The sequence below is a fragment of the Schistocerca nitens genome, chromosome 4 (assembly GCF_023898315.1).
Source record: "Schistocerca nitens isolate TAMUIC-IGC-003100 chromosome 4, iqSchNite1.1, whole genome shotgun sequence".
NCBI classification, from domain to species: Eukaryota; Metazoa; Arthropoda; class Insecta; order Orthoptera; family Acrididae; genus Schistocerca; species Schistocerca nitens.
In genome coordinates, this window is record NC_064617.1 from 869,916,662 (window position 1) to 869,929,989 (window position 13,328).

General features: G+C 40.1%; 1 protein-coding gene across 3 annotated transcripts in view; it reads left to right on the forward strand.

The window, feature by feature from the left end:
• The window catches only part of LOC126253351 (adenosine 3'-phospho 5'-phosphosulfate transporter 2), a 56,484-nt gene extending 45,194 nt beyond the window's left edge, over positions 1-11,290 (forward strand). The window contains exon 7 of one of the 3 annotated variants that reach the window (XR_007545945.1): positions 10,999-11,128. Coding sequence is in view for 2 of the 3 variants with exons in the window: in XM_049954621.1 (XP_049810578.1) it covers positions 10,999-11,179 (181 nt within the window). In the remaining variant the exon portion in view is untranslated. Of the gene's footprint in view, positions 1-10,998 lie in introns of all 3 variants that reach the window. The other 2 variants (XM_049954621.1, XM_049954622.1) reach the window with 2 other exon arrangements.
• Positions 11,291-13,328: the final 2,038 nt, after the last annotated feature.

The window sequence follows — 13,328 nt, forward strand, 5'->3', positions numbered from 1 at the left end:
ATGAGAGGTGCTAAAATAAGAAAGCTACAACAGAAAATAAGAAATTTTGTTAAATAATATATGATGATCCCTGCAGCAACTGAGATAAACAAGAAAAAAGATACAGGTGAGCACACATTGTAGTGTTGTCTAATGAAGAGTTATGCTCAAAAGAAGGTATTTGGTGATTTAATGAAAACCACGTAAGTGTGAATTGTCACACCATTTGAAATTAAGAAAATCCGTTGACCATAGCAACCTGGTCAACACTCACGATTATTTATGTGTGTGATTAATTTCTTAGAATGTAAGGCAGAAGAAACATTACAGTGACAAATGAGAAGATTTTGGGGAGCTGTTTTTGAGCATCTGTGTGCAGCAGCTACTTATGACAGCATTGGTGACAGTCAAGCTATGCAATGGCAGCACAGTTAAGCATCACGGTTCTGTTGTCATCGGCAGAACTGTGTAGCTGCTGTTTCAATGAATTGAGTGAGCTGTGCTGTGTCCCACGTGCAGAATTTATGTAGTGCTTCAATTTGTCGAGACAATTTTTGCCAAGATTGTGTGATGGTGTAAATACATTTGATTTGAGAGGGAAGTGCTATTGAGCAAATTGATTGTTAGTTATATTGTATACCACTGACTACTTGAAGTGTGGATACCAATATTTTAGTAGTAGTAGTAGTAGTAGAGAAATTAAAACGATTAGATAAATTAGACGATAGCATTACTATGCTTCAGTGTCAAGGAGAGAAGCTGCAACAGTTACACAAAATAGCTCCAAAGTAGGTAAACTTTCTAATAAGAAAACCTCTTGTTAGACTTATCTAAGAAGTTATATTCTGGGCTAGAGAAATCTTCAACTCATAGATGTGATAGCACAAGTATCCGTATCTCAGATACACAACTGAAAATGCTATATTCTCTTTTCTCTGTGAGGTACTGGATGGATTAAACAGGGGGCTTCAAATGCTAGGCATATTTTTTTTTATTTAACTAAGGTGTTTGATTGTGTTGATCACAAAATATTGCTCCAGAAGTTGGACCATTACAGAATACGGGGAGTAGCTCACAATTGGTTCACCTCTTACTTTAGCAACAGAGAGCAAAAGGTCATTATTCACAGTGTTGAGAATGGCTGTGATGTGGGGTCTGAGTGGGGTATGGTCAAGCGTGTGTGTGTGTGGGGGGGGGGGGGGGGGGGAGGAATAAAGGATGTCGTGTGCAACATTGGCTCAGTTTCAAGTTCATGACATAAGTTCATGGCTTGTAGAAGATAAACTAATCCTAAATCACAGTGAGACTCAGTTTTTACAGTTTCTAACACACAATTCAACAAAACCCGACTTTTAATTTCACAGAATGGGGATATGATTAGTGAAACTAAACAGTTCTAATTTTTAGGTGTTCCGGTAGATAGTAAACTCTCATGGAAAGCCCATGTTCAAGATTTTGTTCAAAGACTTAATGCTGCCATTTTTACTATTCGAACGGTATCTGAAGTGAGTGATCGTTCGACATGAAAATTAGTTTACTTTGCTTGTTTTCATTCATGGATGTCTTTTAGTATTATACACTCCTGGAAATTGAAATAAGAACACCATGAATTCATTGTCCCAGGAAGGGGAAACTTTATTGACACATTCCTGGGGTCAGATACATCACATGATCACACTGACAGAACCACAGGCACATAGACACAGGCAACAGAGCATGCACAATGTCGGCACTAGTACAGTGTATATCCACCTTTCGCAGCAATGCAGGCTGCTATTCTCCCATGGAGACGATCGTAGAGATGCTGGATGTAGTCCTGTGGAACGGCTTGCCATGCCATTTCCACCTGGCGCCTCAGTTGGACCAGCGTTCGTGCTGGACGTGCAGACCGCGTGAGACGACGCTTCATCCAGTCCCAAACATGCTCAATGGGGGACAGATCCGGAGATCTTGCTGGCCAGGGTAGTTGACTTACACCTTGTAGAGCACGTTGGGTGGCACGGGATACATGCAGACGTGCATTGTCCTGTTGGAACAGCAAGTTCCCTTGCCGGTCTAGGAATGGTAGAACGATGGGTTCGATGACGGTTTGGATGTACCGTGCACTATTCAGTGTCCCCTTGGCGATCACCAGTGGTGTACGGCCAGTGTAGGAGATCGCTCCCCACACCATGATGCCGGGTGTTGGCCCTGTGTGCCTCGGTCGTATGCAGTCCTGATTGTGGCGCTCACCTGCACGGCGCCAAACACGCATACGACCATCATTGGCACCAAGGCAGAAGCGACTCTCATCGCTGAAGACGACACGTCTCCATTCGTCCCTCCATTCACGCCTGTCGCGACACCACTGGAGGCGGGCTGCACGATGTTGGGGCGTGAGCGGAAGACGGCCTAACGGTGTGTGGGACCGTAGCCCAGCTTCATGGAGACGGTTGCGAATGGTCCTCGTCGATACCCCAGGAGCAACAGTGTCCCTAATTTGCTGGGAAGTGGCGGTGCGGTCCCCTACGGCACTGCGTAGGATCCTACGGTCTTGGCGTGCATCTGTGCGTCGCTGCGGTCCGTTCCCAGGTCGACGGGCACGTGCACCTTCCGCCGACCACTGGCGACAACATCGATGTACTGTGGAGACCTCACGCCCCACGTGTTGAACAATTCGGGGGTACGTCCACCCGGCCTCCCGCATGCCCACTATACGCCCTCGCTCAAAGTCCGTCAACTGCACATACGGTTCACGTCCACACTGTCGCGGCATGCTACCAGTGTTAAAGACTGCGATGGAGCTCCGTATGCCACGGCAAACTGGCTGACACTGACGGCGGCGGTGCACAAATGCTGCGCAGCTAGCGCCATTCGACGGCCAACACCGCGGTTCCTGGTGTGTCCGCTGTGCCGTGCGTGTGATCATTGCTTGTACAGCCCTCTCGCAGTGTCCGGAGCAAGTATGGTGGGTCTGACACACCGGTGCCAATGTGTTCTTTTTTCCATTTCCAGGAGTGTATTTTGGGGTAACTCTTCCCATTCTAAAAGGATATTTTTGGCTCAGAAATGGGCGGTTCGGGCACTAAGTGGTGCAAGTTCACAAACCTCTTGTCGACCCCTGTTCACTAGTTTGAGTATTTTGACATTGCCCTCACAATATATATATTCCTTACTGTCATTTCTTGTTAACAATATTAGCTTATTCCCAAGAATAAGCAGCTTTCACTCTGTGAATACTCGGCAGAAATCAAACCTGCATTTGGATCAGACTTCCTTAACTCTTGTGCAGAAAGGTGTGCAGTATAGAGCTGCATCCATTTTCAGTAAGCTACCACTAGAACTCAAAAATATTAGCAGTAATCCACGCGCTTTCAAATCGGAACTGAAGAGTTTCCTCATGGTCACTCCTTCTATTCTGTTGAGAAGTTCCTTGAAAAATTAAGCTATTTCTTGTTGTATTGTTGATTAACTGTTATTACTTTTATGGTGTAATTTCATGTGCTGACACGTTCCATGACTTTGAAGATTTGCTCCTCAATTTGGTCCTACAGAACTTGATGTGTAAATAAATAAATAAATAAAAACACGGGGCTATGTATAAACATCTGAACATAATAAAGAATGTACTGAAGTAAATAGTGTGAACTTAGGTACAACTGATAACAAGGGAATCCAGCTTCGTTTCACTTCACTCCTATGTAAATAATCAAGATAAGCTGTTGTGGGCAGAGAACCAGATGGCACAGTTGTGAGGAAGCCATTGAAACTGAGAATGGTGTGCTCAGCAACTGTGTCCTGCCACTGGATGGTCAACTCTTCAGATGAGCAGCTTGATGGTGATCATGCTCATGTAAAACAGTGTGCAGGAATTCAGCAGAGCTCGTACATGATGTGAATGCTTTCACAGTTGGGTCTTCCTCTGATAGGGTAGGGTAAACCTGTGAAGGGACTGGAGTCCTTGAGTGTACCGGACAGGTCTGCCACCTGGGTCATACAGAGGCATATGACCCATGTCGAAAAGGGATGAGAGTAGGTTTGGCGTAAAGATGGGCTAGTAGAAATTATACAGGGTGAGTCAAAAAGGACTTCACAACTTTGGAATGATATATAATTTTATTGAGACAATTTACAGAATTGGTAGATTTGTCATTATGTAGCAAACAACCTCAGGTTTGGATCAGTACCCAATTCCACCCCAGGAATGCCAGCATAGTGCACACTTAAAATGGCTGCTTTCACTGGTGTGGAGTGTGTTTTGGTTTCATGAAATGAACTCTGCAACAACTGTTTGGCACAAATTTAATGTCCTTTGTGACTCATCCTGTATATTTTGAATGGGCAGTGGAATAGTAACCTGGAGGGCTGGGGAGGGTTGTGGGTAGAATGTTCCTCGTTTACAGGCATAATGATAGCTAGTTGAAGCCCTGACAAAGGAAATGGTTAAGCTGTTCCAGTCCAGAATGGTATTGGCAGACTAGGGGGTGTCCCTTTGCAGAGTGCTGCCTGTGTTCCCTCTGCCAGAAGCCAGATTGAGCTCACCAGTGCTCCATTGCCATCTGGTAAGCCTGTTGTCTCCCAGCTGTCAGCCAGCCTTCCCCAAAACTTCCTTCCACAGGGTGTATACGACCCAGGAGATCCGGGAAAAACCCAGGAATTTTTACATCCGGGAGAAAACCGGGAAAAACCCGGGAATTTCTTAAGAATTCCAGAAATTTTTCATTGTTTTAGTTTTCAGTTAAATTTTTGTAACTTTGGCTGGTAAGAACCTATACTCTAACAAAGAATATTACTGTATCTCGCTAGTGCAGAATAGTACTGCAGCAATAAAAAATGAACGAGAGAAAAGAAACGAAAATAAAACTTAGATTGCAAAGGAAATTCACCATATGCAACAACAAAACACAGTGCTCATACAAGCATCTGCCATCAGCAAAATGTGTTAACAGCTTTAGGGAGACTATGCAATGTTTCATAAAAACAAATTGCCTCGGATGAACGTGACGCGACAACTGTTTACATTGCGATTGAGTCTCGTATGAGTAATACCTTCTCCCGCTTCTGGCTACAGAAGTGTGGTATTTAGCTGTACAAGCAATAGGAGCAAGCAGCCAGATGCTATCTGGAAAAAACTTTACTTGTGCGCCTAAGATGTCAGATTCACGTATACACAACAGTCCTGGAACAAGGGGGCGGGGACAAACTGTGGTATCTGCCCCAGGCGGCAGTTTCAGGGGGGAGGGGGGGGGGGCTGCCAAATTCATATTATTGAGGAAAAAGACCTTGTTTCACAAAGTGCCTAGCATACAGCACATGTTGATCTATCAATTACTCATATGATTTTGAACGCATCCCGGTTGGTTTTTGAACATTTTTGAACAAATTCTGAGTAGATTTCTGAAAGAATCGTAAGTTGATTTTTGAATGCGTGCATAGTGTATGTGATGTCTCTGCCAGGGGAATCCCCCTCACATCTAGAAATAAACTTTCCTGCAGACAAAAGGGGACGGGTCTATAGGAGCTGAGTGGAATAAAGCCGAACAGGTGAATGCCAATAGCTGTTTATGTGGTTAACTGGGTTTGCAAATGATGACCATTGTTATAGCTACTAGCGAATTCCATAGATTCAGACTACCAGAGTGGAAATAAATGACTAACAGGAATAACAGGCAACAAAGATTGCATATTTTCTCCTCCATGTGTCCAAGAACATGAAATTTTGACAGAAAATTTTTGGCCAGACGGTTACACTACTAAGGGCCAGTTATACAGACCCCGACTAGCAACCACTAAAGTTCTGTTCTGGGAGTAGTGCAGAAAACGCGTTGTACGAACACGTAATAATGCCTAACCGGAGAATAAATGCGGTATAACTAAAACGGTGATTGTGACAGGGTTAGTGAAATTAACCAGAGAATAAGTTTTGACACTGACAGGAATAGTTACAGAGTTAGTGCTGACAAGATTGTTTGTTAGGACGAGGAAGGAGAAGAAACGGGTACTCACACAAATTGCGGAAGAATATGACGATTCGAAATTTATATAAAAATTTCGTACTACCACCTCTCGATCTCATGCTTCAGAAGCTAGAATGTATGAATGAAATGTGAAACTATTTCCTAACATAAAACTTTATGTTTGTATTATGCCTAATAGGCACTTGATATTGGTACTTTGTGAATTTATTCCATCGTGTTATAAAAGTGACCATTTGTGCCAAAACAGTCTCGTTTATTTGGTGTGTGTAACAACTGCTGCAATATTGGGCAGGCCTATTTTGTTTCATAAAGCAGTGACAAAATACACGTAATCAGATCGAGAAACCACACCAGTCTTGGGAACAATTTCTATTAACAGCTTTTCTAGTATTAGACAATGACATTTTGTTTTTTCATGTAGCAAAACATTGACGAACTTTGATGAGGTAATAGATTCTTTCCCAGAAAGGAAAGTTTGCCGTATAAAGCTGTGGCAACATTAGAGAGAAAAAAAAAGGTAGGACTTAACGATTGAAGAAATATGTACTGTCTTGCTTGTCTCTTGTCTTTACTCGTTTTATGTATCCTATATTTAATTTTATGTCACACAAATCAGCAAGTTATTAGTTAATAGGCCGTAAAGACTGTAAATTTTCTGAAGCGTTCTTGTTCTGCCAGTTATAAATAATTCTATCCAGTATTAATTGCAAGATTTTTTAAAAGAGGAGCAGGGTGTCAAACCGGCCGATTGGGAGCAGGAGAGGCACCACAGGACATTTTAATTTCCACTGTCGTGAATATAGTTTGATGGCAGCCATTCCATTACAAAATATTACATGTTTGAATTCCACAGAGCGAAATACAGAGACGTGCGATGGAAGAATGCTGTGTGGAGAAGCATGGCACTGCACTTAGACCAAATAAAATGTCTTACGTTCCCTCGAATAAATATGTTTTATGTGTGAGACTCTTCAGAAAGATGTGCGCTACAAAATGAAGATATATTTGAAAAGTCAGTTTTTTTAATTTTTGGCGTCCTACCTCATGCTCGAGGGAGGGGGAGCGCCACTATCTAATATTGCCCCGGTTCGGAAATTCCTAGATCCGGTCCTGATTTACAGAGCAGTCTGAGTTGTAGTGGGAGGTGGTAGTCGCCACGTGACCCGTGTTTACATTATTGCTCTCACGTCAAATGAAAACAAAACGAATTACAGTGGCCGGAGCTATCAAGTGAATATACATTCACATAATTACGGAAGGCTGAAATATGTAATTAGTTTCAGGTTTTATTTTGTTTCCACCTTTCTGACAGTCAAGCATTAATCGCCTTGCAGAACAATGAAGCTATTTTTGTCGGTTTGTTAAAGAAATTTGACTTTTATTAATCTTTTCTGCTGAGGCAGTCAATTTATTTGAAACGAAGTGTTTAATTCCAGACTATTGGCTAGTTTCAACTGTTCGCTGCATTTCAAGTTCACATTATGCCTTAATAAAGAACCAAATATGAGATAATACAGTACTGGTACTCCAAGAAAATTTACATCTGAATCTGGACATACGGATGTGCACTTTAAGCCAAATGATGCATTTTAGTATAGTTCACAAAATTCCCATGCTCTTGGAGTATCCTCTAATGTCTTGTTTCTTTTATGACATAATGTAAAATCTTTTAATGTTTTACACATACGACTTCCTGCGTCATCGTAGCTGCGCAGGCGCGGCGACGCGTGTTATCTGGTGCTCTCTGGCAACTGCTGAAACGAATCTATTTCTAACAGGTCGCGGGAAAATATTCTGAATGGTTGTTTGGAAAGCGTTACTTTCAAAGTAAATTGCGTTTTACGCAAGATGAACTCCGTGCACGAATGTCTGATGAATTTCTTAAATCACATAGCGTTTGACTCTCAACTCTGAGAACAACCATCTAGAAGAATTTCGAGCCCAGATCAGACATTTACGTCGTTATTAAAAATTTGACTGGCACATTTGTGTGATGTATCTTAAAGTGCAACACGCGCAAAAAAGGTCCACATTATATGTGGAAGCTTAGCTTTTCTTGCAACTTATCAATTTTCGAGACCAATATTATTTGTGAAAGCTTTGCTTTTCTGGTAGCAACACTATGTATATTAATTTAAACCATTAACTTTTCTTATTTGTGTGTTCGCGCTACTTAAGAGTGATCTTGCTATTGGCCGACTACATCACGTGTCCTATGCTGTCATCATCTGGCGAGATCACGTGACATGAGCTATAACTGGCTTACAAAAGCGTGTTGCTATCTCGATGTTAATGCTTCGGAAAGTAACATGAGGTGTTAGGTGGTATTCGAATTTATCCCTTCGTAACACAAAAATATGCAGCGTACATGTTGCTGCACATCAAAGATCTTTCCGAAATGTGTGTTTTTTTTCCCCTGCATTTCATTATCTAAAGTGCCGGGAAATTCTACGTCAGTGTATAAAGCCATAAAGATAAAAAGGATTGAAAAGATTTACAGTGCCAAGGAAAAGTATACTGTCAGTTAAAACAGAAAAAGTGTATTTTCACCCGGGAGAAAGTGTATTTTCAACTGGAAAAATCCAGGAATTTTTTTTCCTTGTCCATGTATACGCCCTGTGTTAGTATTGTGCACACAAAGTATAATAGGGCAGTGCATTGGTGGAGGTGTGATTTGGACTCACGTGATTCACCTGAAAAGGTTTCCCGGACACTGGGAATTAGTCAAATCTTTGAGGATGACCATTTAGAATATTTTTGAGCCCAGAAAATCAGACATTTATGTCCTTGTTAAAAATTTTACTGGCGCTTTTGTGTGATGTATCTTAAAGTGTAACATGCGCAAAAATGATCAACATTATGTAAGAAATCTTAGGTTCTCCTGCAGCTCATTGATCTTAGAGACCAATATTATAGGTGGAAACTTTGCTGTTCTTGTAGAACAGTATGTATATTAATTTAAACCATTACCTTTTCCTATTTGTGTATTCGTGCTACGTAACAGTGATGTTGCTATTGACTGACTACATCACATGTCTTATGATCTGAATTTCTGCTGTCATGCATCGGCTGGTGAGATCACTTGACATGAGCTACAACTGGCTTACAAAAGCGCATCCCAATCTCGATTTTAATCTTTCGGAAAGTGACATGCGGTGTTTAGTGGAATTTGAATTTATACTTTTGTAATACAAAAATATGCAGTGTACATGTTGCTGCACATCAGACATCTTTCCGAAACGTGTTTTTTCCCCCGAGTTTCGTTTTCTAAAGAGCCAGGAAATTCTACGCCGGTGTATGAAACCACAACTATTTAAAGGATTGATAAGTTTTACAGTTCCGAGGAAAAGTATGCTGTTACTTAACACGGAAAAAATGTATTTTCATCTGGGAGGAAGTGAATTTTTAACCGGGAAATCCGGGAATTTTTTTCCTCATACATGTATGCACTCTGTTCCACTTCCCACCTCCTGTCTCCCCTCGTCCACTCTACCCAGTCCCAGCTGAGCTGCTATGCCAGCACAGTGTAATCATCAAAACGATGCAGGTGTGTGTGTGTGTGTGTGTGTGTGTGTGTACTCTATATCAACTGTAATAGTCTTGTTACTTGTGATTTGTTATCTTTACTCTTTAAGTTATTGATTGAAACAAAACTAAAATTGGAATTTTTATGTACTATTGTTTGAACATATTTAGCCGAGGTAGTAAGAATGATTAAGGATAGGGATTGTTTTGATTATATGTGCTGCATCGTCATCTTACGAGACATTTTGAAGTTTTCCACCTCAGGTGTTATTTTGAAAAATAACCGAGGTGGTAAACTTCAAAATGTCTTAACAAATGTGCAGCTGTGGCACCCCACATGAAGAAAATGATCATCATCCGTTTGCCTGCAGGATAATGGCCTGATAATGGCCTCTAGACCAGCATATACATCACAGTATTCAGTTATAGACTCCAGAATTTCCCCTGCTTGTTTCCCAATGTCACCTACTTGCCTTCTGTTAGCTCATTGTTTAAATATTAATATCCTTTTCATTACAGTCGTAATTATGGCTTTCATTCCACTCACTTCTCCGTTCCATTTGTTCGTTTCCTCTCTGTAGTCCTCTCCATTGCTCTCTGAATGACTTTTAATTTTTGACTGGTCTTCACATTGAAAGTCCGCATCTCTGTGATGAAAGTTGAAAATGTTTCTTTTCAGGCTCATTGTAAACTTAATTTTGAAGACACAGTTGAGTTTATCAAAGGAATATCATGCCATTTTTACTCTTTCATTTGTCTGTTTTGCCTGTTGCCTTCAACTGCTCCAAATACTAAAGATAGTTAATTGGTTCTGTGACTACATTGTTAATTGGTACTGCTTTTCAGTATGTTTGTTATACTTCATTTTATATATATTTGTTACTTTATATAGTAGCATGACCAGATTAGGGCCTTCCAAACCCCTCTTATACCGGACCAGTCTTAGTACAGTTAATTGATTTTCACAGTTGCTTTCAAACTTGATGTGTTAAGTCCCTCAATTTCTTGCTGAAATTTAATTGCTCTAAAGGCAAACAGTACAATGTCATCAGCAGAATGAAGGTGTGTCACATATGTTCCACTAACATGTATGGTTTTCCAATTCAAGGCTCTGAGTTGTATGGAATCTCCTTGCCTGGCTCCTCTTTCAGTTTGAATTTTGTGCTACCCTAATGAATCATGATTGACATTTATATTCGTCAGTATATTGGTGTAGGTTGATTCAGTGTCATGTTCCTCAAATGTTGTCACTACATACTTTTTTGAAACTGAGTCAAAAGCTTTTTCAGACTCAGTGAATCCCAGACAAAGTGGTAATTCATACTTACTGCTACCTTCTGTAGTTCCTTTGTATTCCTATCCCTCCAGTGTAAACCATCTTATTGAAAAACCTTCCCCAAGCATTTTTCTTTTCTCAGTGCCTTGACTGTTTTTACCCACTTTATGCATTATCGTCAGCATATGTCACACTTAGAATATGTTATACAATTCCATTGTTAATATTATCTGTTAACTGTAGCACTTTTTCTTCTTACAGATATGTATGGTCTGGCATGCTTGTTGTACTGGGAATTTACATAAATGTGTACAGCAAGAACAGAGGTAAAACAGACATTCCAGAACTGTTTGGGAAAGTACAACGAAAACTTCAACATTTGTTAATAAAACTGAAGTACAACAAGTACTCTTCTCATAGCCATACTTTGGCACATGTATGAAGTTTATTACTAGCTGTGATATGTAAGAATCTCTAGAAGAGTCTCACACAGTATGAAAGAATCTCAAAATATCTTAGTGTATGTTTTTGTACAAAGATTACAAACATCAGTATTTTGTATTGTATATATTTGTAAGAAAATAAATTATTTGATTATTTTTTTACTTAAAAGATCTTTCTCTGATGCGAGAAATGTTGTAGCTGCTCAAAGTTTTCTCAACCTTTACAGTATGTTTTTAAGAGAATAATTCTCGTACTCCAGAGAACTCAGTCTGACAACTGGCAGAGTTTCCACAATATTGACATGCAATTGGTAGACACCTGTATATTACTCTGTGGTAGTATTAGTTCTCTGCACATACAGTAGTAAATAGTGTACCACTGAGAGAGTATCCATGAAGAGCCAACAATACAGAGATTTATTTTTGGATAATGATCATTCTCTTGCACAAACATAATGAAACATCAAAAACCTTAACTGCAATGTGTTAGTAACCATAAGGTTACATGATTCGAGTTACCATATTTACTCGAATCTAAGCCGCACCTGAAAAATGAGACTCTAAATAAAGGGAAAAAAAAAATTTCCCGAATCTAAGCCGCACCTGAAATTTGAGACTCGAAATTCAAGGTGAGAGAAAAGTTTTAGGTCGCACCTCCAAATTGAAACAAAGTTGGTCCATTATAATATGAGACATAATTAATGTCGAATGAATGATGATATAGCTACAGTAGTTTGGTTCAAGTCGTAATCTTAGCAGTTAACCTTTACCAGGTAGCCATTGCTATGCGTCAGACGCTCCGTCCGTATTTATATGGGTACCCTTCCTTTTTCACGTGCTTCATCTAGTTTGAATTGATTGCTTATTTTTCTTTGATCTGATAAGTGCCGTTCTCTCTGTTATAGGTGTTTACGTCACTCTTAGCTGAAAATGTGGTACTGTATTGTGCCATGCAGCATTTGTCGCTTTCTGATAATGAGTGTTTACGGCCTGTCGCCGCTCGCCGCATGGCTTGCTTTTGTGCACGGTACCGCCGCTTACAGTAAAAAAGATAGAGAGAGAGGAATCGTCTCATTAGCGAAACAATGGCAAGAGACTGCTATTTGTTGTTACTTACACTGCTGCTTCCTTTGATAATGATCAACAAGAACCAAATAATAGGCTGCGTATGATAGATGATGTTCTGAACGAGAGTTTAGCGAAAATTTTTCTCCGTTTGAAAATCTTTGCAGACACCTCTTTTAGTACATTACATTCTGCACCGAAATTAGAGTCATCTTAGATTTAAAAATCTAGTCAATTGCCGTGCTTCATTTCTGACTGTATCATTATTAGGCATAAGAATAATACTAATATAAACATGACATGATATGTGTATTCTTCCGCGTTTGCTGTTGTCTCGCTCTCGTTTTGTAGTTTATTAGGCAGACAGGATTTAAATGAGATAGCTGCAAACACGAAAGAATACACGACAAAATGTTTATATTCGTATTATTCTTATGGTGAAGAGAATACTGCATGTGATTCACAATTCATAAAAGTTCCTATTAGCAACCATCTCTTCTCACAGGTAGGAAAACATTCAGAACGTAGAGTTTCCCATATTGACAAACATCCCAGTCTTGCCAGTCAGATTTTCGTAGTACATTGAAATGCTGCTACATTCGAAGATGAACAATACGAAATTTGTATTTCCTTCGTTGGATAATGTATGAAAATGAAAATGCAGCGGTCGAAACTTGGGGCAGAGAAAAAATCTCGTCTTCAACCTTTTAAAATATTTACTGGCGCAGAGGTTTTGGCGCCAGTATTTATCTTTGTGCCTGCAAAGCATGCCTGTGTAACGCTACATATATTCGACTGCAGAAGTTAGTTGTGGCGGCACCTACCATCATTTTTCAGAACTTCCGCTTACTTTGCACTCGATTCTAAGCCGCAGGCGGTTTTTTGGATTACAAAAACCGGAAAAAAAGTGCGGCTTAGATTCGAGTAAATACGGTAACATATTATCTTTTAAGCAAGCAATTTACCATGTTTCACTGTAAATATCACTTTTGTATTTTTAAAATTGAAACATGTTACTTACCGATTGAATAAATATCACAAAGACTGATGCAGATCAGAACTGATTGCAATAATACATTATTT